Genomic DNA, 26,579 nt, shown 5'->3' with positions numbered 1-26,579 from the left:
TTTTTTTTTTTTTTTTTTTTTTTTTTTTTTTTTTTTTTTGTTTTTTAATTTTCTGAGAGCTTTTGGTGCATCAGGTCTCAGAGCAGTAGCTAACCTTGAATGAGAACTCTGGTTTCTATCAGCCCAAGCAAGTTTGCCATCAGCCAGACTTGCTGACGATGAACAGCAGCTAATTCCTCTGTGACTAGAATCGCCACTGACAGGCTAGCCCTCAGAACATTCTTTGGGCAGAACTTGTCATGGCAGTGTCTTGTCACAAGCACCCTTACTTCTGTGACTATAAAATCTCCTTAACATCGAGAAAAGTGATGTCCACACTTGGGGCGATGTGCCTGTAGTGTCAGAGGAAGATGTTTAGTACTTCTGGTTGAAGGTCATGGAAACAGACTTCCAGAGAGGGGTGTTGGTTTGTGAGAACTGGTGATGGTGTAACACAACCAGGCCACTGGTGCCAGCGTGTCTTTTACTGCATGTTAGATCAAAGGAGGATGTGAGTTATCTGCCTGTTGAGCAGGAGCTTTACTGGAGCCCTGAGGAAAAGTGGTGTTGACATAAAGATCCCGTTAAAATGAACAAATCTTCAGCAGACTAATTCTCTCTCCTTAAACTGGGGAAGCGACTAGTTAGCTCAAACTGAAGAGGAGGAGGAATCGGGCTTCCTTGTTCCGTAAGCTTTCTGGTTCTGGGCACAGTCCACCGTCAGTGGCCCAGTTCAGGAGTTTGGGGTAAGTGCTAACAGGGTGACTGGGGGTATCCTCTGTGCCGGGTCTGTTCTGCAGGAGTGTTTGGTTTGCCTTGCCTCCTTTCCCTTTAGGAACTGCTGCGGGGAAAGGGAACCAAAGCTGTATCTGCTGCGTGCCCTGCCAGCTCCTGTTGGAAGATGCTCCTTCTATTTAAGAAGAGGATGGTGTGGCTTCTGCACAGGACAAGGCACTGGGAAATGGGAGATGCCCACTGCTTAGCTGGGACTTGTCTGCTGACCAAGCCAGAGCTCCTTGTGCTGATACAGAATGCAGTGATTGTCCTCTATAAGCTTGCCAAGCTGCTTCGCACGGTGTTCTTCGGCGCTGCCTGTCTGCCCTTTCTCCTGTGCTTCCTCCTCTGTCAGAAGGCAGACACGTGGCTGCAGTAATCCAGGTCTTGCTACGCATCAGCTGAGGCTGCTCTGTTCAAGTTTTATCAGGGGCAGTGATGTACCGGCGTAGGCTTCTCAGCTCATCGTGATGAAGGGAGGTTTCTTAAAGCAGGTCAAGATTGTTTTGCTGATCATTGTGACTGGTGTAGTGGTGAAAAGATGCATCGCCCTTGCAGTAGTTATTTCAGCTTTCTTGCAGCTAAAGCTCTTAAGCAGCAGGGAATCTCATACTTTGTATTGTGTTTTCCCATAGAATATAACCACTTTAAACTGTGATGTTTTGCTTGGAGTTGTTCACTGGTAACAATTCATAGCTGTCTCATGAGTATTGGTGCATCTGTCTGGCGTGTTTAGCTAGGTACAGCCTCGTGCAAGCTGCATTCAGAGCTTTGTCACAGTAACTGATTTGGTGCTTATTTTAAAGGGGAAGGATGTGCTTTGGGCAATTTCTTCCTGTCGTGCAGGGGAGATGTGTGCATACCCATTAGGACAGTAGTGTTGGTTTTAATCTAGATGAGGTGTGTGTATAATTTACTATTTAGTTAAATATGGTTTTTCTTATATTGTTTCCATGGTAGCTTTTCCCATCATGCCACCTTGTCCTCAAGCTGCCAGTGGTTTTCTATCTCTATTGACAGGCATTTGTCGATGCCCTGCTCTTTTATTTCTTTTCCCTAGACTCATTAATATTTTTTGATGGCCCTCTCAGTCTTTTCATCTATTTTTCCACATTTTCCTACTTTTCAGCCCAAGTGTATTTTATAAGTGGCTTTCCAAGGCCTTGCCCAACTCATTTTTAGTAACAAATGAGCTGTTAACATGAGATTTTTTTTTTTAATTTTAATTTTTTATTTTATTTATTTATTTTTTTTGTCTCAAGGCTTCTGGATCTTTTTCAAGCTGTGGTCAGTGTTTTAGAATGACCACTGTTGTTGCAAGGACCCCCAGTGATAGTTACCACTCCTGGATGCTGCTGGCTGGCTCAGCTGTCTTCTTTGGAGCCCTTTTATACCCACCTTCTGCTTACTCAGCCTTGTATTGTCCCAGAGTTCATCTGGATGCTAGATTTGTAATGCAAGCTTCTTTGTTAAGGAGAGAAAGTTGTCATCAAGGTTAATGCTGTGTGCAACTTGAATACGGTGGAGGGAATCCCTTCAGAGGTATTAAGGATTTGTCTTAATCTCAATGGTGCTGTCAGTGTGAACAAGTTGCAAAGAGAATTGGCCTTCTCTGGCCGGTGTAGGCATCTTTTCTGTTCATGCACAGGATGTTTGCAGTCTCTCCTGGAACTGCAAGGCGTTCTCTGAGCTGGATATTTGAGCCAACTCTTTGCTGTGCTGGGAGCTGTTTTGAACATTGTATGGGGATCACTTTCAGTGTGTCTTTTTGAGAGTTATTAAGCTTTCATGTATCTATATATATATATTCTTTCTCTGTGAGGTAAGAATTGACAGTGAAATGGGATTTAGAGGAATACTCCGAATGCCAGACTTGTAATTTGTGGCTTTGGCAAAATAACGAGGTGGAGGTTCATTATGAACAGCAATTAATTCATTCACTTTCTCTCCCCTCGACCAACCTAAAAACACCCAGAAAGTCTTGCTGGTAGACTGAATAGAGCTCTGTGAAAGGTATGGAACATCTTCTCCATCTCTTCTGTGATTTGCACACAAGAGAAGTGGAGGAAATGAGATTCACATGTGTGATAATGAAAGCCAGCAAAGCAACCTTCTTAGAGAAGCAGAAGGAAATGGTTTTGAACAGGCTACTGTTCAGTAGGAAATGCCGTGAAATCCTGTTCTTTGAAAGTTATTGAACAGGATTTGGCACTTGGTGTGTTAATTTAAGCTTGCAGTTGTAGTGCTGCCTAATAATCCAGCTGAATACTGGCTTGAGGTTGTAGGTTTTATTCAGGTCTTTTGTGGCCTATGTAGGTCTCATCCTTGTGTTTCCTCTCTGACTTCTCTTCAGATGTGTGTGTGTGCAAGAGAAGGCACATGTTTAAATAATGACCCACTGCTCCATTTAGCTTCATGCATGCTGTCGTAGCAAACTCCATTAGCAGGTTGTATAACCAAGATGTTATAATTGCAATATAATCAAAAGAGTAAGGCAAAAGCAAACAAGGATCGCAAAAGAGAATAAGTAGAAGAGCTTACCCTTGGGTTGAGCTCACTAGAAGATACCAAAAGAGGGGATCTCCAGAAGAGATTTTTCCCTTCTGGTAGCCAGCTCTTAATAGGTCCAGGAGGGGTGGAGCCTGGCTCCACCCCTTCCGGCAGCACAGGTGAATTGCCTTCACCTGTGCTCCTCTGGCTGACTCAAGGCTCACCTCAGGTGATTAATCAGAGGTTCAGGCCGTGACTCAGCAGTTCCCATACACAGGTGCATTTGAAAACTTATTTATTTTTCCTCTTCCTTGGTTTCAAGACTGTTCCAGTGGATTATTTGAAACATACTCTGCCAATCGTGCTTGTGTCTTTGCAGGGAGGCTACTTTAACAGGGTGTCTTGGCTCTGGGGTAAGCCCTGCGTGCCATGTTTGTATGAGCTGTTAGGAATATTTCAGCAGCTTTGGAGACCTGGAGAGATTGAGAATGAGGAGCCGTAGCTATATACTGGGATTGGTTTGAAAAAAGAGGACTATAAGAGAAAGTAAGTCTCATTGCTGTGCTCACCTCCAATGGGTGGGCAAAAGTTGAGTCCTGGTAATCCCATTGTGATTGCAAGAAGGAGAAACTTTTACTCTTATAAGCTGATTTTTCATCCATACTTAATTTTCTAGGAAGGCCAGCTTACTTGCTGGGTCCCTACTGCAAGACAATAAAAGGAGCAGAATTTTGGGGAGTTTAAAGCCCATGCACAGTTTGCTCTGACCTTTTTGAATGGGAGAGAGCTAGCACTGAGCTAAATGGGGCACACATGTCTGCTCTCCTCATACTGTGTCAGGTTCTTGAGAAGGTGCAAATACAGCTGCTTTTTTGGGGGGGATTGTATTTGTGCAGATATGGCCTCAAATGAGAGGCAAGTCAGACATGACATGCGTTCGTTATTTGGGCTACAGTTGTTGCGGGACAGCGAGGCACATCCAGGATAAGGGCATCTTGTGTCAGCGGGCTGACTATCACTGGAATCCTTTCGCTAGTCTGTCGTACTTGAGTTGCAGAGCTTTTGGTAGTAAACTTCTGTGTTTTGCAGTCAGGAGCCCTGATATCACCATAGTGTTGTAACTGGCAGGTTCACCGGCCATGCCTGTCGTTGCATGCTTTATGGGCTACTTTGGTTCGGTGCACAGCTCTAGAGATGATGCTTCCAAAAATACGGCTGGTTCTTATGCTGTTGAAGTAACTGTTTTGTTTTGTTGTGATTTGAAGGCTAAGAGGGTGGAAGTCAGTGTGTGTTTTGTCTGAGAATAGCTTTCTTTCACAAAGAGGTTCTTTCTCCCCAGGTTTTTTCAGCTAGGTCAGAAGATCAAGGGCCTGGCTTCTGGTAGCACTTAATGCTGCAATTGCTTGTATGTGGATGTAGTTAGTCCACAGGTGCAGGCTGAGAACGTGCACTCTTTCTGCACGTAGGCATGTGAGGAAGGGGAGAGCCCTCACTTACATAGAGATGTTCTGGTCTGCTAACAGCATCATGGTGGGCTCCAATCCTTTGTGCCAGTTTTTCTCGTAAATACCATGAGGTCGTATGTTGCCTTTGTGCAATTTGTTTATTTCCATTGATGGTACTCACATTACTCAAACTGCTGACGTGCTTACAAGCTTGAGCTATACAAAGAAAAAATGCAAGGCTGGTTGGCTGGCTTGGGCTGATAACTGCTGGTAGATCGTTAGTGTGACTTACAGTAAGAGACATTGTAGAACACCTGATTTGGCTGGGATAAGTGAATGTATTTCTTTTGCTACTCTAATCCATCAAATTTTACAGATAAGAAGGGGCCATACCCTTTGTTTGGAAGTTCTTAGTTGTCTTTCCTGTACTGTGAGGTGTTAGCTTGTGGTATTGATGTGAGTGTTGTTCTCAGTTACTCCAAACAGGTGGGGCAGTTGGGTAAGTAAAGCAGGTATACCTCTGGTCTGTGCTTTTTGGTAGCACAGGATGTTCCAGGATGATCCAGGTAGCCACAGAGAGTCCTGTGTGTGCAGAAGCTAGTGGCATTCAGGAAGTTGCTCTGATACAATGACTTAAATGTTGCTCTCCATTTTCATTACATGCATGTAACTGCACAGACTCAGAGGAAAACAGCTGATTGGATTCCTGTGTTGTTTCCTCCTTACTGTGTTCATGTTTAGTGATGCTTTTGGGAGCATACTGTCCTTAATAAAAGCTGTGCAGCTCTTGTAGCCCCTCTGCATTGTGTTTCTTTGGTCTTTTGTTTTTATCTTTCCTAATGCAAGTATTACTTCTCATCTGAAGTAATTCTCCCTGATGTCAGCAAACATCAGTGTTCCACACTTACCCCCTTGTGCTATTGGTTTGCAGCACACCTTTGGCTGTCAGTCTTTCCCCTCTTGCTGAATCTGGCAGGGTGGGCTGTGTGGCCGTTGCTGTCTTCAACTTTGACCTTTCTAGCCATTTGCTTCTCTCTTCTGTCACATTACACTGCAGACAGAGATAGTTACTTGTGCCTATGGAATTGCAACTCTTATCTTCTGAACACAGTAAGAAAAGTTGAGAGTACCTCATCGTAGAGGCATCTGGCTCCTGGAACTTGCAGACAGTGATAGGAAACCCAAACTTGTTCATCAAGTCACAAGTGATGTGAGCAGAAGGGTTTCTTGTCTCCGAATTTTGTGACTACAGGCTTCAGAAAGAGGTGGGCAGTGGCACATCGGTTCACTTATCCCAGACTTGAGGTGTTTGATGCTCTTCATGTCCTTGAATTGCTGTTTGCAGTGCTGGTCTTCCTATGCCAAATGAAAGCAAGTATTTAAAGAACAAAGTGGCAGGTTACTTTGTAGATTAAAACTTGAATTTCTAATGCTCCTACTGCAACTCATTTTGTTGTTGTGGCCCTGATTTCACAATTTTGCTTTCTATGTTGGGTGCTGAATACATCTGCAACATCTAATACATCTAATCTGATTAGCCTTTTGCATGATTACTTAAGGAATGCTTGCAGCTTAGATGCTGTAGCGTCAGCCCTGTGCGTCACCCATAATGTATGCATTTGTTCTTTCAGGGAGAAATAAAAGCAGTTCTGCTGTCAGTGGGACCCAGCTTCTTGTAGAAAGGAGCGGCCGGGAAGGATCTGCACAGAGGATGCCTCGGCAGCCAAGTGCAAGCCGGCTGCAGAAAGCAGGAGCTTCTGGAAAGAACAGTGGAGGCAACAGTAGCTAAGACCTTGGCAACGATGAATTTTGACGCTTGAAGATGTATATAAGCCATGCCTGTAAAATTGTTTATGTTGTATCTATTAAACTGGCAAACATTATTTGTAACTCATGGATTATGGCTGTTTTCTTTTTTTTATTCTTATTTCCAAAAAATTATGTTGTCAGTGCAGACTACTTGGTGTTCTGTGGAGGTTCCTGATATGAAGAAAGATGCTGGATGCTTAGAAGTACCTGAAACAGGGCTGAAGTTGCTGCAGAGTCATAGTAACTCATTTACAAACCAGTGCTTCTCACTGCCTCCTTCCTTAAGACTCAGTTTAATATATTCATTCTAGTTTTATGAGCTGAAAAAATCTGTTGCTGCATTAAGAGTGCTGTAGTGTCACAGTAGGTCGTATATTGTTGGAGAGCTTTGCAATGATGGTAGCTTGCACTGGAAACCTGACTGTCTGATGGGGCTATTTTCTGATGTCTGATGGGGCTATTTTCTTGCTCTGCAGCTGATGGTTACCTTGTCACTTCACTGTATGCTCAGGTGGGTTTTAGCATCTTACCCTGAAAACCACTTTGGCCCCTTGTGTGAGCATGATGGTACAGCAGTCCTAATTATGCTAATGTGATTACTCATTTATTGTTACAGAACTCATTGCCTAATGAGCCAGGTTAAAGAAGGGCTACACCAGATAAAGGAAGAGAAAAGCTTCATCACTTAGTGTAAGGCACATGCATGCAGTTAAAACAGCTAAGTGGACTTGTTAGTGTTCACTGTTGTCATTCATCACTTCACAGCATATCCAGACAGTGCCCTGCTGTGGCCTTGGTAACTCAGCAGCTGTTAATGAAATCCATTTCCCTATTCAGGACAGAGTGCCTCTGTTATTGGTGAGGGATAGGTAATGTTTCCGAGAGTCATGGAGGTTTCACAGACATTTTGGTCTGTCAGCCCTGCATAATTAAGGAATTCTGCTAGTGTTGGTATGAGTGTGAAATACTCTGTTGAAGAGCTGTGGGAATGAAAAGTCTGTCCATGGACACTGGGACTTTTCAGGGGGAGTTAGAAATGGGAGCAAAGTACTCAGTAGCTGGCAGTAGTATACTTTGAAGGGCATCCAAGTGAGATAGCTTATGAGCTTTTTCATCGTTACAAGGTCTGGGATGTCCTGCTCTGATCTATGTGCAAGGAGGTGCACCTATTTCCACCCCTATGCCCCCAAGAAAAGCTGAAAAATCATGCTGCCTAAGAAAGGCAAATGTAATGGTTGTCCTAGTTGAATTTGCTGGTGGAAGAAGAGCAACTGTACTGCTGTTTTTTCCTTTGAAGGAACCCTGACTGATGCTTTTTGTCCCTAGAAGGTTGAGCAGACTGGAGATGTGACTCAAAAGAGTGCCTTCCAGCTCAAACAATTCTATGATCCTGAGAATAAATAGTACCTAACAACAGAGTTGGTTCTTGCTTGCATGTTCACTACCTCCTCTCTCTAGCTGGTTTAGTGTCTACATTTGTTCTGTTTACCCCTCTGCATCTCAAGATAAGTCCTATGTTGTACCTACCTACTGCTTTCAAGCTTTTGCAGTGTCTTCCACAGTCTGTGGATCGATGCTCGTCTTTTCCTGATTGCCTGTTTTCCTGAGAAGATTGTCCTGCTCTCTTTTCCCTATTACCTTGCTGAATAATATCCTGTCCCTTCCAAATGTTTGCAGCAAGTGAGGCACCATCAGTCCCTGCTGTGGGGGAGGGATGGCTTGCCCTGTTTTCTAGAGGACAGTGCTGCTTGGTGGGGGCACAGGTCTGGGATGTTGTGGTGAGATTGTTAAAGGTTGTTTGACTCTTTTAAGTATTATTCCCTGTTATTTTTCCATACAAGTTCTGATGATGCTAGGAAGGTCAACCTGGAACCTATTGCACCTGAATATGGAGGTCTTGGATTGCTAGTCCAGGGCATGGGAGTGGTAGACAAGGCTGAGAAGCTAAGAAGTAGATGAAACATTTTTCATTTATTTTTCCACTGTGACAATCCTACTTAGCCTAACCTCTGAATGTTTATTGATTGTACAGCAGCACAGCAAGGCCTAATCGGTCCTGGAGAGCATCAGTGACAAATTTCTGACCCACGTGGTACAGAAGAGCCCATGAGGTACTCTGCTGGACTTCCAACTAGTTGGCAGGGAAGAGCTCACTGGGAATAGGGAACTTAAAAGTGGCTTTGGCTGCAGTGGTCATAAGGTGGTGGAGTTCAAAGAGTCAACAGGGCAAAAAGCAAGATTGCAGTGGTAGGCTTTAGGAGAGCAAGCCTTGCAAATGGATCTCTGAAGAAACCCAAGACCTCATGGAATAAGATCAAGGAGGGAAGAGGGACTCAAGAGATAAGGTTGATATTCAAAGTCGCTTCCAAGCTTGAGTGATTCTTTCCAATGACCTAGAGCTGCATCCCTGACCCTTGCCTTACAGCTCTTCCTCTCCCTCAAGCTGCATCTTGAGCCACGGTCCCATGTCCAACCTTTATTGCAACTGCATCCAATTTTTCTCCTAACTTCTCTTTCTCAGAGCCTAACTCTGGCTCTGCAGAGCCAGAACTTTAACTTCTCTTAAAGTTCTGGCTCTGCAGAACTTTAAGGGTATACAGGAGAGTGTCTGTTTTAAAGGTATTTGGTCATGGACATTTTTTAAATGTGAAAGGGAGGCACTGATGAGAGCCAAGTCTGGTCAGTCACACTGATTTATGAGAGCAGGCAAGGATGTAGGAATGCTTATTCCTGCCAGGTAATCTGATGGAGGATTTTTGAGGTGGCAAAAAATCACAAGAAGCAGAGCTCCCAGTCACACTGATTGGTGAGCTGACAAGCTACAGGTATCGCTTCCAGGGAGGATAAACACTGCAACAGATGAGACTGTGAACCAAGGGGGCACAGACTGTAGGATAAAGAAGCTGTAGAGCTCTGCAAAGCCATGGAGGTGTGCAGGGGAAAGGTGCAGAAGAAGGAACAGAGGAGATTGGTAGAAAAGGATCAGTCTGAAGTATAATGTATTTAGTTAGTATGCTTAATCCTGAATCTGGTGTGTGGGGTGTGCTAGGAGGGCCAGGACAACATGAGTGATGAAAAGTGTCTAGGACTAGTGCATGGACTAGCAAGGAGAGGGCAAGGAAGGCTGGGGATGGTAGTGACAGGAGCTAAGGCTGGTCTTTCTTGCCTGTTTCTCTCCCAGAACTGTGGCACTGAGGGAAGAAGGAGGACCAGGACTGTCCTTGTTGCAGAAAGAAGGGGTGTTTTGGAGAAGCACAATCCTGAGGCTGCAAGGAGGCATGTTAATGGATGTCTGTGGTATAGGCTATGCAGATTTCCCCCTCCTCTCTTCCCCCCAATGGGAGCATTCCTTAGAACTGTGTGTGTGTATGGGAAGGTAAGAATCCCCTTGGAAGCATTTCCCTTAAGTGAGTTGCAGGCAGGTTCCCTTGCACAGAGCAGTGTTTGGTGACATGATTAAAGGCTCATCTCCAAGACTGAAGAGAAGTGGAGGAACAAGGATAAGCAAGTGGACACCAGGAATCATCACAGTGCCAGCAAACTGCCTAGTTGGATGTACTCGTGCCTGCCCCAGGGGCACCCGTCATGATGGTCAATGGAAGTGGCTCTTCAGATCATCTCTTGGACTGAGGAGGATCACTGCTGAGGGGTGGTGGTGTCCATTTTTCAACATCTTCATCAGCGACCTTGATGAGGGGATAGTTGCCACCCTCAGCAAGTTTGCTGATGATACCAAGTTGGGAGGATTGGCTGACAGCCTGAAGGCAGTGCTGCCTTTCAGCAAGACCTGGACAGGCTGGAGAGATGGGCACAAAAAAAAAACGGATGAGATTTAACAAAAGCAAGTGTGGAGTCTTGCATCTGGGGAGGAATAATTGCATGCACCGGTACAGGTTGGGGGATGAGCTGCTGGAGAGGAGCTCTGCAGAGAGGGACCTGGGTGTCCTGGTGGACGACAGGTCGGCCATGAGCCAGGAGTGTGCTCTTGTGGCCAAAAGGCCAATCGCATCCTGGGGTGCATTAAAAAGAGCATGGCCAGCAGATCGAGGGAGGTGATCCTCCCCCTCTACTCTGCCCTGGTGAGGCCTCATCTGGAGCACTGCGTCCAGTTCTGGGCTCCCCAGTACAAAAAAGACAGGGATCTCTTGGAAAGAGTCCAGCGGAGGGCCATGAAAATGGTGAAGGGCTTCTCCTATGAGGAAAGGCTGAGTGAACTGGGTCAGTTCAGCCTTGAGAAGAGAAGACTGAGAGGTCTGATCAGAGGACCTGATCCAGGTCTATATCTAAGGTGTGAGGGGCAGAATGGCGAGGCCGGACTCTTTTCAGTGGTGAGTGGAGACAGGACAAGGGGAAACGGCTGGAAACTGCAGCATAGGAAGTTCCGCACAAATGTGTGCAAGAACTTCTGTACAGTGAGGTGACGGAGCACTGGAACAGGCTGCCCAGGGAGGTGGTGGAGTCTTCTTCTCTGGAGATGTTCAAGACCTGCCTGGATGCCTACCTGTGCGACCTGCTGTAGGGAACCTGCTTTGGCAGGGGGGTTGGACTCGATGATCTCTGGAGGTCCCTTCCAACCCCTACAATTCTGTGATATGCACTTGGTGGTGAACATTGAGCATGGTCAGCTGTTGAGTGGGATAGGGGCTTGTGGGCTGAGTATTGAACATACCCTAAGTCAATACCATGCCCAGTCCCAGTCTGGGTGCTAGGAGGATCAGAGGGGCCTGTTCTGGGGACAAGGCAGTCTTGAGGCCAGTTGTGAGACCTGCTGCATGTGCTCATGTGTGTGCTTGTGATGAAGCAGGTGGTGGAGTTGGGTAGCCTAGAAAGCAGTCAACAGATACAAAATACATAAAGAAATGACGGCGGGACTGAGCAGTGCCTAGATATAAGGCGTTGGCAACACACTTGCTGCGTAGCAGAGTGGCGCAGCGGAAGCGTGCTGGGCCCATAACCCAGAGGTCGATGGATCGAAGCCATCCTCTGCTATAGCTTTTTTTTCTCCCCCGCAGTTTTAGTTCAAAGAACTGCTTCACCGTGTTCTTCCCTGCACGCCCTTGATTGCGTGGTGCCGGTGCGTGGCCGTGCGGACCGCGTCCGCCGGCTAAGCAGCGACGGAAAAACGAGGGGCGGGGAAAAAAAAAAACTCCACTTGTGGCCCGTACGGGGATCGAACCCGCGACCTTGGCGTTATTAGCACCACGCTCTAACCAACTGAGCTAACCGGCCCTGACACGCACACAGTGCCTTCGTAACCATCCTTATAGGAAGAAAAGCTGCATCCCAGCAGGGGGCGGCTTACCTCCTGCGTGCTTCTGCTGTACCGCTCTGCTGTTCTAATGGGAGCCGCTCCGTGGTTACGCTCTCACCCATGGCCCTGCCTCACAGCCCTGCCCAGCCCGGCAGATGTCCTCATGAGATGGGAGATGCTGCAGCAAAGTACTCCTATGCTGCGTATTATATGACTTTCCCATCTGCTGCGTGTGAGGGCTTTGAACTCCTAGGGACTAGAACAAAAGTTATCTGCCATACTGCCAAAAGCTGATCAGCAGAAACCCCCATCTGAGATGTTCTCCTGTGTTTTTGGCCATCCTGGTGTTAGCTGCCATTCTGCTATTGAATTCATTTGCCTTTGTGTGGGAGCTCAGGAAAATAGATAGTTGTGCAGAATGTTAAAGAATGGAGACAGGCATTTTTACACAAGTTTCTCAAAAATTCGGGGGCTGTTGTCCTTATGCTGGGCTTCATTTCTATTTCAAATGGATGCAGGGAAGTGGAGGGGAGTTCTTAGGAGTTGGTGCTACATCTGTGATAGAATCATAGAATTGCAAATTGTTGGAAACGACCTGCAAGATTATCTAGTCCAACCGTCCTCCCACTACCATCGCTACCACAAGCACTAACCTGTATCTTGCAGCTCCTCATCCAGACGCCCCTTGAACACTGCCATGGATGGCGACTCCACCATCTCCCTGGGCAGCCATTCCAGTGCCTGACCACTGAGAGAAATAGTTCTTCCTTATGTCCAACCTAAACATCCTCTGATACAACTTGCGGCCATTTCCTCGGGTCCTGTTTGTTGCCAGGGAGAAGAGTCCAAACCCCTCCTCATCATGACCTCCCTTCAGGAAGTTGTAGAGTGCAATGAGGTCTCCTCTTCTCCAGATCGAACAATCCCAGCCACTCCTCATAAAACTTGTGTTCCAGACCCCTCACCAGCTTTGTTGCCCTTCTCTGGACACGATCCAGGGCCTCAATGTCTTTTTTGTAGTGAGGGGCCCAAAACTGAATACACCATTCGAGATACAGCCTCAACAGAGCTGAGTACAGGGGATGATCACCTCCCTGCTCCTGCTGGCTGCATCATTTCTAATGCAGGCCAGGATGCCGTTGGCCTTCTTGGCCACCTGGGCACACTGTGGGCTCACGTTCAGCTGAGCATCAACCAACACCTCCAGGTCCTTCTCTTCTTCATGCTCATCCAGCCACTCAGCCCCAAGCCTACAATGCTGTCGTTGTTGTGTCCAAAGTGCAGGACCCAGCACTTAGCCTTGTTGAACCTCATCCCATTCACCTCAGCCCAGAGATCCAGCTTATCCAGATCCCTCTGAAGGGCCTCCCCACCCTCAGGCAGATTTGACACCACCTCCCAACTTGGTGTCTTATGCAAGCTTACTGAGGGTGATAAACAGATGTTCTGGCTAATCAATCTCCTCTTCTTGCCTCTCAAAGGTAATGGCTGTTCAGCACAGAGAAAAATGTGTAGAATCATATAATGGTTTAGTCTCTGAGGGGCCTTTAAAGATAATCTAGTTCCAACCCTGGGCAGGATCACCTCCCACTAGGTACAGTCGCCTAAAACTCAATCCAACCAGGCCTTGAATGTTTCTAGGGATGGGGTACCCACAGCTTCTCCAGCCAGACTGTTCAAGCACCTCACCACTCACCACAGCAAAGAATTTCTTCCTAGTATCTAATATTAATCTACCCTCTTTCAGCTTAAAAATGTGTTACCTCTTGTCCTATCACTACATGGTCTTATAAAAAGACTCTCCATCTTTCTTATAGCCCTCTTTAGGTATTAAAAGGCCACAATGAAGTCCTCTCAGAGCCTTCTACATGATGAATATGCTCAACACCCTTAGTCTTTCCTTGCAGGAGAGATGCTCCAGCCATCTGATCATCCTTCATGCCCTCTACTGAACCTACACAAATAAACCTATGTCTTTCCCATGACTGTGCTGAGGGCTCCAGGCATGGTTGCAGTACTGCAAGGAGGGATTTCTTGAGAGCAGAGTAGATGGCGACAATTGTTTCCCTTGCCCTGCTGGCCATGCTTGTTTTCATGCTGCTCAGGATAGAATTGGCCTTCTGGGCTGCAGGTGTTTACTGCTGACTCATGTACAAGTTTTCATCCACAAGAACCCACAGGTCCTTCTCTGTTCTCAGCGTGTTCATTCCTCAGTCTGTGCTGATGTGTGCACCTCACACTTGGCTCTGTTAAGCTCTGTGAGATTTTATGTGAGTCCACTTCTCCAGAGTGCACAACCCCTTTGGATGCATCCCTTTCTTTTGTTATATCAGCTACACCACTCAGCTTGGAGCTGTATGCAAACATGCATGAGAGTGCACCTGCTCCCCCTGTCTGCTTCATTGTTAATGATATTAAGTATTACCAGTCTCAATATGGACTCTAGACCTGGATGTGGGCTGTTGACCACAGCTCTCTGGACACAAGTGTCCAGCCAATTTCTTATCCACCAAACAATCCACTCTTCAAATTCTACTCTCTCCAATTTAGTGGAAACAGTGTTCTGTGAAACACTTCCTGATGCATGTTTACCTATGCATACACCTCAAAAGAGGATTTCTGTTCTCCTGAGCTTGCTTGCTTTGTTCAGTCTCAAGCATTTCCTAGTACTTGCTCTGGTCCTTGATTCTCACACTGTCGAGGCCAGACAACATGGAGGGAGGGATGCACAAAAGAGGTATAAATTACTGTTTCCAGATCAACTGTCCACTGACAGCAATCCTTCATCTCTCTGGTAGTGTCAGGCAGAGCTGTAGAACTCCTGTGAGATATGGTCCTCTACAAGTCCTTGGGAAGCCACAGTTCTTGCCTCAAGTGCAGAATCTAAGCTCTGCCCACTATATATTTCACCCACCACTTTGCCAGGGTGCTCTCCCAATATTTTGTCACACAGGCAAGTCGTATGCTGACATCCTCACATCTATGCCGTGTCATAGAATCATAGAATGGTCTGGATTGAAAAGGACCTCAAAGATCATCTAGTTTAAACCCCTCTGCCATTGGCAGTCACCAGCCAGCAGACCAGGCTGCCCAGAGCCCGGGCTTATGGGAAGCTCACATCTTTTTACATTGGAACCAAAACAGGACAAAGTAGGACTTTTATAGAAACGCTAGATCTATCTTCAAGCCACCAAATCAAGCTCCTCTCAACTTCAGTTCAACCAAATGAACTGAAATGCTGATAATCAAATTGAGTAGATTGTCACTGACTGTGATGAAGATAGAGGTGCTGACTTACCTATAGGTACCTACAGTCAGGTGTCATAATCTTGAACTGAATTCCATCCAACTACCTATTCAGCTGAATTTATCTGGTTCATGTTTATTGTCTAGTGGAAGGAATGGTTTCTCTGGAATAAGTCACATTGCTATGCAAGCCATCTGTTGGCATCTTCTTCCTGAAACTGCACAATTTTGTTTTCTGACTTAGCAGGAATTTTGCTACATGTTAGGTTTATGAATGTTGGAGTCAAGCATTCTTATGACAGTGATTTATTTTGTACTAGCTTGAAGGCAAACCAGTGTGTAGAAGAAGAAAAAAGGCTTTAGCATATCACAATTAATACACTGACTTTGTGGCTCATTTCCGTAGTTTCTGTAATATTTTCATGGATGGTTTCATGAAACATATTTATTCAGTACATAGATGATATACATTTCTCAGTATTTTCCAGTAAGAGGTAAAAATGTCCAAACTTTGAGAAGTGTCCAGACTTTGAGGAAAGCATTAATTCTCCTGTTTTAACCTTTAAAGCATGAGCAACTTTTTGAAAATAAGTGAAACCCTCTGGGCAGAGGCATCTTGCTGAACTGTCTCCTTCCAAATGTCTTCCTTAGAGCATGCTTTACTTCTTTCTTTCGTAAGCTGTAGATGATTGGGTTCAGCATAGGAGTTACTACTGTATAAGAAAGAGCCACCAGTTTCCTGCTCTTTGCCAAGAATCTGGACCTTGGCTTTAAATGTATCAAGCCAGTTGTGCAGTAGAACAGCATCACCACCACCAGGTGAGCAAAGCAGGTGAAGAAAGCTTTGTGTCTTCCTTCAGAAGATGGCATTTGGAGGATGGAATGGATTATTTGGATGTAAGAGGCTGTTATCAAGATAAATGGGATAAGAACAATTGTAACAGTAGCGACGAACACAAGAAGCTCAAATAAGTATGTGTCTGAACAGACCAAATCTAGAACAGGAGCAATATCACAAAAGAAGTGCTCAATCTCCCTAGAACCACAAAAGGAATAGCTAAACAGCCAGCCAGTGAGTCCTGCGGAAATTGGCATACCAGCAAGCCAGCATGCTGTGACCATATGAAAACATACTCGCCTGTTCATTCTGGTGGTGTAGTGCAAGGGATGGCAAATAGCCACGTATCTGTCATACGCCATGGCACTCAAGAGGAAGCACTCGGAAGTGACAAAGAATACAGCAAAGTAAAGTTGCAGGGCGCAGGCAGAAAAGGAGATGATCTTTCTCTCCAACAACAAATCCGTAAGCATCTTGGGCACTATGTTTAATGTAAAGCAAATTTCAATCAAGGCCAGGTTTTTGAGAAAATAGTACATCGGGGTGTGTAAGGCAGGGTCAGCAGTTGCGACTAAAATTATGAGCAAGTTCCCTGTCATTGTGATTAGGAACATGAGGAGGATTCCCTCAAAGAGAAGAACCTGAAGAGAGGCGAGGTAGGAGAACCCCTGCAGGGTGAAGTACGTCTGGTTTTTGAGCCCTTGCTCTTCATCAGCTTCCATGTGAAACAGGAACCCAGCCTGTATCAGCCAGTGAGAAAGATATGAAGAAGAAAACTCTTTCTGGGGATGAATACAAAGCAGTGAGCTTCTCTGAAATCAATTCCAGTATTAAGTGGGAGAAACAACTATAAATGGGCAAATAACATTTTGAGAGGTACACTAGAAAAGCAACTTGTCATGAAAACAAGGTTACAAGAAAAACAGTGAGCTGAAGTGCAGAAAAGCTAGGATTTTCCTTAATGTTTGCCTACTTTCCTTTTAAATTAAGATAAAATATTGCCTCACCCACTTTACATTTTAGTTCTACTAGTATTTTCTCAAATGTAATTTTGTCAGCAATTAGTGTATTTTATTTTCAGTGTGTGAAATAAGAGTTTATTTCTTACTGACCTGCAATCTAATTAAATTCTCTGCTTTAAATTTTTTGGTTTTTGAAAAACTATTTTTCCCTGTTCTCACACATAAGCATGTATATATGCATACATATATTTCAAATAAACAAGGGCAAATAAAATTGTTGAGTGTACCGACAAAGTTTTGATAGCTTGAAGAATGGATAGAATGCTCATGTTATTATTTGCCATCACCATTGCTAACACACAAAACAATGACCTGCTTATTTACTTATTTATTTTAACCCTAGCATCACTCTTTATTCAACTCCACTGGACATTTTTTAATAAATTCAGTATTGTAAGAAATGTTCCTCTTTTAGATCATCAGCAACCTACCAGCCTGTATCTAGCTATCTGAAAGTATATGGCCACATTCGAGATAGAAATCTGAAGCACCTTCTCATTTGCACCAGCTGGAAAAGTAAGTCAGAAACCTATATTGTATTTCTCACCGAATCTAATAATTTTCATTGGAATCACTATCTGGGAATGTCTATTAATCTCTATTTATTAGCACAGAAAGGTACAGCTCTCTGAATTGCTGACACACACAGAGCTCTCTGAATTGCAGAAAGCAATATTAGCTGAGGAAGATTATACCTGACAAGTTGCACCATCAGCTTTGATCATCAGTGCTGACTGACCTTATGTATCTTCACAGTCAAATGAAATCTGCTTTCTTATACAACACAACCCCTTTCAGGATACTACCATCTTGAGTGGTAATTTCTCTGATCATCTTAGTGGCCCTTAGTGGCCCTATTCTGAACTCTTTTCCATTTAATATAGAATTTTATGTATGGAGGGACTCCAGAATGCGATACCTTTCTCCATGGGTGCTCTCATAAGTGAAAAGCAGAAGGAAATGAGGGGCTTCCCTTGAACAGCTGTTTGGGTCTTGCTAGAACCGCTGCTGAAAAGGTTATTCTCTGCAGGGACACCCTGTAGGCTCATGCTCAGCTTGCCATAGACTGGGACTTCCACATTACTTTCTGAAGAGCTATTCCCCAGTCTGTCAATGCCAATCTGATTCACCTCTTCCACCACTTGGCATTTGTTCTTGCTCTAGCTTCATAAAGTTCCTGCATATGGCCTATCCCCTATCCTCCAGTTTTTATAATACGGAAACTCCTGAAGATGTTCTCCATCACATCTTCCCAGTCACTGAAGGAGATGGGAAGCAGCACTACTCCAAATCAACCCATGAAGAATGCTTCTCACAGCCAGATAGCATCTAGGCTAGGTTGTTGAATCTACCTGTGAAAGCTTGATGGTCCAGGCAGTTTTTTCACTCACCTGTTAGTTTTCTTATCCAGCTTCTATCCTCCCATTTTGGCCATGTGGCTACTGTGTCAAGAATTGTTGAATGCCATCCATCACTCTCCCCTGTGGCCGCTCATCACCACCACACTCACTATCTGAGAGACTGAGAAAAGCTTTTGTATTATTTCTGCAAACATCCATATGACTAATCAGCAGCTGAGATACCCATTTGAATTTCCTTTATAATCTGTGAAGAGGAACAAGAACACTCAGACGTTATTTTGTTTATCTTTCAGAAGTAATTTAAAATATGCTAATTGCCAGGTGTACTTGATTCGCTTCCATCTCAAAGTAAAATCTTACTAATAGATAATATATATATTAGTAATATATAGAAATGATTTAGTAATATAAATAAAATAGTAAATATTGCTCAGTCATTAGTGTATGCATTGCAGACATTTGTATACAGTATTCAGATGCATACTGTTCTGTCCTTTAAAATGTAAACTGTTCTTTCTTGAGTCATCTACACTAGTAAAAAATTTCTTGACAGTTTTTGTTACCAAAAAGACTAGGAAATACTAGTATACCTCAATTTTTTTGAGAAGTCATCTGGAGCTTATGATATGATTTCAGATGTTAGGATACCTTCTTGCCTTTTGGGCAACTTATCAGATCTGTTAATAGTTTTGTGTTGGATCCTGTAGAGAAGGAGAGGTTTGGCTGTTCTGAATGGCATCTTGCATTGCTTTCTGAGATCTGAACTCCTCTCTGGATTCATTACCGAGTATACTCAAAAGACAGAACATCTCCCCTGGTATTGAAGTAGACTGTGAACCACATAATTTAGTGAAAGTTGTGAGTGGGTGTTTTTTTTTTTTTTAATGAATAGAAATAATGAAGTTTGTTAGGAGAGGTAAAGAGTGATGCAAGTGTGGCCGCCTCAGTTCTGGCCCAGAACTGCTCCTGTCCAGCAGATAAGACCTGGCCTGGTGACCGAGGACCAGGCTCTGCCCAAGCTGGGGGATGTGAGTGCCACTTCCCCTTTGAATATTCAACTGACAGCAAAGTTGAGCATGTGTCATACAGGCTGACAGAGATGCAGAGAGGACACTGACACGACTAGCCAGAAAGGCTGCCCTGAACAAGGGCTGCCTTCAACAACACTCACACGGAGGACTTATGTAAATGCAGACATTTCCTCCTCTCTGGCTAGTGGCAGTAGAAGTTCACTAGTGAAGACACACACACAGCACTCTCTAGGTTCACAAGCACAGACATTCACATATACTTCAAGGTGCACGGCCCCTTTGTCCATCCAGCACTCCCTGCCAGATCCTGGAGTACCTCCATGGCCCTTCTCTCTGCTCAGCACCCCAACTGGATCCCAGACCCTGTGAAGCGGGTACACTGCATGGGTCAACTACTCACTGACCAGATCAGCTTGAATTTCACTTCTGCTCAGACCCAAGGCCCCAGATACTTGCTGGCTGGTCTAGCTTCATCTTTTCCAGGGAGAAAATTAGAAAAGCCAAAGCCCAGCTAGAACTGAACTTAGCCACCAAGGTGAAGGACAACAACAAATATTTCTAAAAATACATCAACGGTAAGAGGAGGGTCAGGGAGAGATCCATCCCTTGTTGGATTCTGAGGGCAACATAGTGACCTCAGGATAAGGCTGAGGAACTTAATTCCTTCTTTGCCTCATTCTTTAATAGTAAAACTTGTTACTCCCTGGGCACAAAGCCTCTTATACTGGTAGATAGGGATGGGGATCAGAATACGCCCTGCATAATCCATGAAGGATTGGTTTGGACCTACTCTGAAAGCTGGACACTCACAAGTCCATGGGCCCAGATGGGTTGCACCGTGGGGTGCTGAGGGAGTTGGTGGATGCAGTTGCCAAGCCACTCTCCATCATCCTACAACACTCCTGGCTACCGGTGGACTGGAGACTGGCAAATGTGACGCCCATCTTCAAAAAGGGCTGGAAAGATGATCTTGGTAGCTACGGACCTTTCAGTCTCACCTTGGTGCCGGGGGAGGTTATGGAATGGATAATCTCGAGAGCCATTGTGGACTGGTTAAGGGTCAACCAGGGGACCAGGCCCAGTCAGCATGGGCTTACCAATGGTAGATCCTGTCTGACAAACCTGATTTCATTCTATGACAAGGTGACTCGCTTAATGGATGAAGGTAAAGCTGTTGATGTGGTCAACCTGGACTTCAGTAAAGCCTTTGACACTGTCCCCCCCCCAGCATCCTCACAGAGAAACTGGCTGCCCACAGTTTGGATGGATGGATGCTCTGCTGGGTGAAACACTGGCTGGATGGCCGGGCCCAAAGAGTTGTGGTCAGTGGAGTTAAATTCAGTTGGCAACCAGTCACAAGTGGTGTGCCCCAGGGCTCAGTGCTGGGGCTGCTTCTATTCAACATCTTTATCAATGATCTTGATGAGGGGATTGAGTGCACCCTCAGTAAGTTTGCGGACACCACCAAGCTGGGAGGTGTGAGAATCCTTCCTTGTTTTTTGGCTCAAAGCTTGCTTCCTGAGGTATTTCTTTTGATAAGACTCTGATTGATTTACTGGGGAGGGAAGTGATTGGTGCTACCATGTGACAATCAACATCACTTTGTGGACATTTGAAAGCACCTTCCTCCAGAGCTGCTTGCCTCTGGAAGAATGCTCATGAGTGTTTAGTGGCGGAAGATCTGGCCTGCGACTAAATAGCTCCAGCTTGGTATGGGAAAATTGGGGAATGATACCATCGTGTCCTGTGAAAAACAGGCTGCAGGTGGGCATCCCTGCTCCCTCTTATCTACTGGCAAGGCCCAGGAACAAAGGAGTTTCTGCTGAGATCCCAGACTCAGAAGCTGCCACTCCAAGGAGAGCTGATGAAAACACTTTGGATTTGAGCTGTCACTCCAAAGAGAGCTGACTCGACCATTTTGGACTTAAATAAGTTGGTACTACCATTGAAAAGGGGCCATCATTGCTGTGGGCACCATTGTTGTCAACCGAACAACTACGCCCAACAGGTCACCACTACTGAAGATCAATGACTGAACTACAAACCATGCTGGACCCATGGTGGTGACTATCTCCCTCTTGCTTCCTATAAAGACTCCTTTCTTCTTCTTTCCTATCTTTCCTATCGCCCTCCTTCCCTTCCCCATTACTCTAATTCATAATAGTGTCCGTCCTCCCCTTCCCATCTCCCTAAGATTTGTAATAAACTGTTTGGACCAACATTTGAACTGTTGCTTCTTAATCTCATGCCGCATATACAGACATTAAAAAACCTTCTCTCCCTCCTATAAATTGGAGTGAGACAGAAGGGAGTGTTGATCTGCCAGAGGGGAGAAAGGCACTACAGAGTGACCTGGATAGACTGGATTGATGGGCCAAAGTTAACAGTATGAGTTTCAATAGGGCCAAGTGTCGGCTCCTGCATTTTCCTCACAACAACCCCAGGCAACCCTACAGGCTTGGGGAGGAGTGGCTGGAAAACTGATGGAAAGGGACCTTGGTGTATTGATGAACAGTTGGCTGAATGTGAGCCAGCAGTGTGCCTGGGTGGCCAAGAAGGCCAATGGCATCCTGACTCGTATCAGGAATGGTGTGGTTAGCAGGACCAGGGAAGTCATCCTGCCCTGCACTGCACTGGTGAGGCCTCACCTCGGGTGCTGCGTTCAGTTTTGGGCACCTCAGTACAGAAAGGATGTGGAGGTGCTGGAGCAGGTCCAAAGAAGGGCAACAAGGCTGGTGAAGGGCTTGGAGAACATGGCCTGTGAGGAACTGGGAGTATTTAGTTTGGGGAAGAGGAGGCTGAGGGGAGACCTGATTGCTCTCTTCCAATATCTGAAAGGTGATTGCAGTAAGAGTGGGGTTGTTCACTTCTCACTGGCAATAGATGACAGGACGAGGGGAAATGGCCTGAAGTTTAGGAGGTTTAGGTTGAATATTAGGAAAAACTTCTTTACAGAAAGGGTTGGTAAGCACTGGAATAGGCTCCTCACCATCCCTGGATGTGTTTAAAAACCGTTTGGATGTGGTGCTCGGGGACTGATTTAGTGGAGGGTTGTTAGAGTTAGGGTAGTATGGTGAGGTTGTGATTGGACTCGATGATATTTAACATCCTTTCCAATCTGAGTAATTCTATGATTCTACTGTATGCTTTGCTGGCTATTCCAGTTTAAAGTTTTGCTACTGAATACACACATGCATTCTTTGCATATCAGACAGGAGAAGATACAGACACTTGCCCCCCAGCAGCTAGCACCATGCACAAGGGGTGTGACCCACAGCTCAGCTTCAGCCACTGGTTTCAGCCCCACACTTGCCTCATTTGTGCTGCTGCCCCCAACAGCTGCTTTGGAAGCACATACCTTTCCTGCCCTAGTGGACAGGAGTAGGGAAGTCCACTTAAGTAGTGGGCATCATAGGCTGGAGCTTCCTACACTCTGATCTGACTCCAGTAGCTGGTATCCAGTCCACTCATACCAATCCTGTCAGGCCTGGTGATCTGACCTATTTTAAATATACACTATTTGACAAATAAATGTGACAGAGTTCTTGAGTTACAAACCCTGATGTTTTATATAAACCAAAACCAGGCATACAAAACGGATCAAACAAACTACACTCAAATTTTCTCACTTTCTTTATTTGTAGATGAGAGAGTCTAGATAACTACCTGGGTTGTTAACATCTACAAGACAGATGAAAAAACTAAAAGTAATCTAAAACATAACATTAGTAAAGAACTGGTTTATCCACTATAAGCTGAGTTTCAATTTATTCTGAATTTCAGCTGTAAAGAGATCAAAAAAAGATAGTTAGGCAAGAAGATACTAAGTGCAATAATACATTAATTCATGGCTTTATTTTGCTTACTTTACAGAGTTCACTACACATTCTTTCTCGGTACTACCTCTCACCCCAAATTGATAGCAAGACTGTCCACACATTTTGTATTTCTCCTTATTTATTCTTTCTATGTACAATGTCGTATTCTCAAGTTGTACTAAAAATTAGCTTTATCCATATGCCATGAAGTTTTATCTGGACCTTTAAATCATCAAGGACTATTTCATTTTATTTTTGAAGTACAAATCAACTATCTGAAACCCAGTAGTGTACTTGTCTTTTTTTGCAGAGTTTTCTTTACTTCTTCATTTCTCAGGCTATAAATAAGAGGATTGACCAGGGGAGTGAGAATAGTATAAAACATAGAGAAGACTTTGTTCAGAGATATTTGAATACCGTGATGAGGAAGGACATAGACAGCTAATATTGACCAGTAAAAAAGTAACACCACAATAAGATGTGAAGAACAGGTGGAAAAGGCCTTTTTCCTTCCAGTGGAAGAAGGAATTCTCATGACTGTAATAATGATGTAGAGATAGGATGAGAAAGTCAAGAGAAACGGAGGCAGGGAGCATCCACCTGCCACAAAAGAAGTGACAAGTCCCACCATGTGAGTGTCACTGCAGGATAGTTTCATCATTGGAAAGGAGTCACAGAAGAAATGTTCAATTTCATTAGGGCCACAGAAATCTAAGTTTGAGATCAGGAATGTTAATATAGAATTAGACAGAAAACCACTTATCCAAGATGCAGCACCTAGCTGGAGACAGAGCTTGTGGTTCCTAAGGAATAAATAGAGCAAGGGTTTGCACACTGCTAGGTACCTGTCATAAGACATCACTGCTAGGAGATAACATTCTGCAGCTGCCAAGAAATAGTACTGTGTAAAACATCCGACAACTGATATTCTTCTGTCTCCACTCAGATAACTGAGCAACATTCTTGGCAAGATGTTTGAGCTGTAGCAGATATCTAAGCAAGCCAAATTGCCCAGGAAGAAGTACATTGGGATGTGAAGAGACTGATTAGCCACCACCAGTGCAATGATGAAGGTGTTCCCTGTTATGGTCATAATATAGGTTGTCAGGAACATTAGGAAGAGAAGATAATCCAGCTCAGGGCCATTTCCAAATCCAAGGAGAATAAACTCTGTAACAACCGTTTTGTTTTTCCATTCTTGTTTTGACATAACTTTTTTTTAGTGATGACAAAGGCAATTCTGCATGCTGCGTTGCTGCTGCTGAAATGCACCACTCACTGCCTCATTGTGATCACATCCACTGTTTGATCTCCGTAAATGTTCAGCAAGCATTGATGAATGTCAATAGATAATTTTTTTTCTGTATGGAGGAATTCAGTGACACGCTTTTGCTTTGTATGCACTTTCATGCGCTGTGGTTTAACCTGGCGGGTGGCTCAGCAGCACACACTCATTCACTCACTCCCCCACTTCCCAGTGGGATGGGGGAGAGATTTGGGAAAGAAAAAAGTAGAACTCATGGGTTGATATAAAACTATTTTCTAAGATAAAGAAAAGGAAAAAGATAATAGTTAGGATTATATTTATTTGTATATAGTTATAAACGTGTATAACAACTGACGCACAAGTAATTGCTCACACCCCCCAACCACTGCCCAGCTAAGCCCCTGAGCAGCACAAGAGCCAGATGAACTTCCACTATTTTCAAAGCTCTTTCCACATGATGTCATATGGTATGGAATGTCCCTTTGGCCAGTTTAAGTCAGTTGTCCTAATTCTGTTCCTTAGTCCATTCACTGAGAATGGCCTCGGCTCTCTACAACACCACTTAACATTGGTGTGTTATCAACACGCTTTATTCATGCCATCAGTTTTTGCCTCCATTTCTAGTCTACAGAGAGAAGAGAGTGCTTTGGACTGCAATCCATTCAGCATGTTTTCTAAATCTACTTTGTACAAGCTAAATAATTTACTGACATTTTCTGTTTTCTTTCCACTGGTAAGAACAGGAGTTTAGATATTAACTCAGAAGTCAGAACTTCCTTTCCGATCTTGCTTACCACCTGCAGGCACTACAAAGAGATTACTAGGTACTGTAACAGTAAAGGCTACGTGAGGACACCCATCTAGTAACTTAAATCTGGAATACTTACGATAGTATATCTTTTTAAGACTTAACATTTCTTTCCACATATTTAATATAGAATTTCCTATTAAAATCTTATTAATTCAAAACCCTGATACTTAACTTAATTGACAACATCAGACAACTGAAACTGTGGAAAGTGTGTCTCATTTCTGCACCAACTAACACAGATTTCAGACCAGTACTGTTTCTTACCTGGAAGGGCATGAATGTTGAAATCCCGTTCAACAGACTTTCATTTCTCAGGGTTTGGATTCCAATTTTTTTTTTTTTTTTCCCCAGAAATTTTATCTTCACATGGAAAACAACAACAACAAAAACAAAAAAGAATTACATATCTCTGCTTAGCAAAGACCTCTCCATGGCCACGAATTTTAATGTTTTCTTCTTTTTAAATTAACAGTATGTATAGACTATTGTTTTCCATTCTGTCAGATAGAAATGTTCCTTCCTTCACCTCATTCCTTAAAAGCCTTTTCAGAGTGGAGACTAATGAATCACCCCAGGGGTAATCAGGTAAACAAAAGCCTTAAAGAGGTTGTTGTCATGAACTTTATTTGTACAGGTGTTAAAATCTAGAACTAACTATGACCTGCATCCAATGTCAGACATCCACCTGAATGCAAGCCATTTCAGTGTGTCAGGATACTATTTTTTTTTTCTTTTTTTTCTTTTTTTTTCCCGATAGTTTGACTGTTTTCCTAACTGGCATCATAAAGAAGTCAGATTATTCCAGGTCTTGGCTTTTAATCTCAACTTTCTACCTTGCATTTAATACTCTAGTTTGTTACTCAGGGCTAATGAATAAACGCCTCTTGACACTGTCATTTTTTATGTTCATACATGTATTCTCTGGGAAGCAAACAGTGGGCAAATTAGATTTATTTAATATTGATTTAATAAGGACAAATAGTTCTTTGAATTTCTTACAGCGAATGCTATCTCAAAGCAGAAACAACATTTTAAGCTCAAGGAGGGAAGGTTTAGGCTGGATGTGAGAGGAAAGTTCTTTACAGAGAGAGTGCTGAGGTGCTGGAAACGGCTGCTCAGTTTGGCTGTGGTGTCCATTGCTGTAGCTGTTCAAGACCAGATTGGATGGGGCCCTGGAAAACCTGTTCTAGTTCCGAATCTGGAGGTTGGTGGCACTGCCTGTGGCAGTGGGGTTGGAACTTGATGATCCCTGTGATCCTTTCCAACTCAAGTGGTTCTATGATTCTATGAAAATTCATTTTTGCAAGAAAAGAAACGTAGTAAGGGAAACGGAGTAGGTAGGCAGCTAAAAACAAGGACTAGTCCATGCTTTCCTTCCAGATGGAAAAAAGACCACAGTGGTCAGGCTAGGAATCTTTAAAAGGCGATGTCTACCTG

General features: G+C 44.2%; 2 protein-coding genes and 2 non-coding genes across 4 annotated transcripts; 1 reads left to right on the top strand and 3 right to left on the bottom strand.

The window, feature by feature from the left end:
• Positions 1 to 11,414: 11,414 nt before the first annotated feature.
• On the top strand, positions 11,415 to 11,486 carry TRNAM-CAU. Its single transcript has one exon. It is a non-coding gene; the product is annotated as a tRNA-Met (tRNA).
• A 166-nt stretch (positions 11,487 to 11,652) lies between these two features.
• Positions 11,653 to 11,726, bottom strand: TRNAI-AAU. The gene has a single exon. It is a non-coding gene; the product is annotated as a tRNA-Ile (tRNA).
• Positions 11,727 to 15,406: 3,680 nt separating this feature from the next.
• Positions 15,407 to 16,847, bottom strand: LOC122191512 (olfactory receptor 10A2-like). The gene has a single exon (XM_042891794.1). The coding sequence runs from the start codon at positions 16,552 to 16,554 to the stop codon at positions 15,550 to 15,552; it is 1,005 nt and encodes a 334-aa protein (XP_042747728.1). The 5' UTR covers positions 16,555 to 16,847; the 3' UTR covers positions 15,407 to 15,549.
• Positions 16,848 to 23,335: 6,488 nt separating this feature from the next.
• On the bottom strand, positions 23,336 to 24,274 carry LOC122191513 (olfactory receptor 5A2-like). Its single transcript, XM_042891795.1, has one exon. The coding sequence runs from the start codon at positions 24,272 to 24,274 to the stop codon at positions 23,336 to 23,338; it is 939 nt and encodes a 312-aa protein (XP_042747729.1).
• Between the last annotated feature and the right edge of the window lie 2,305 nt (positions 24,275 to 26,579).

Source organism: Lagopus leucura, unplaced genomic scaffold (genome assembly GCF_019238085.1).
Source record: "Lagopus leucura isolate 7727_CA_CO unplaced genomic scaffold, USGS_WTPT01 88-0_obj-0_obj, whole genome shotgun sequence".
Lineage (NCBI taxonomy): Eukaryota > Metazoa > Chordata > Aves > Galliformes > Phasianidae > Lagopus > Lagopus leucura.
The sequence above is the reverse complement of the archived record's forward strand: the minus strand, read 5'-3'. Positions and strand labels throughout refer to the sequence as shown.

What these genes read in the sequence shown, in the direction of transcription:
- LOC122191512 (XM_042891794.1), bottom strand. Translation starts at nt 16,554, where the DNA reads ATGGAAGCTGATGAAGAGCAAGGGCTCAAAAACCAGACGTACTTCACC.
- LOC122191513 (XM_042891795.1), bottom strand. Translation starts at nt 24,274, where the DNA reads ATGTCAAAACAAGAATGGAAAAACAAAACGGTTGTTACAGAGTTTATT.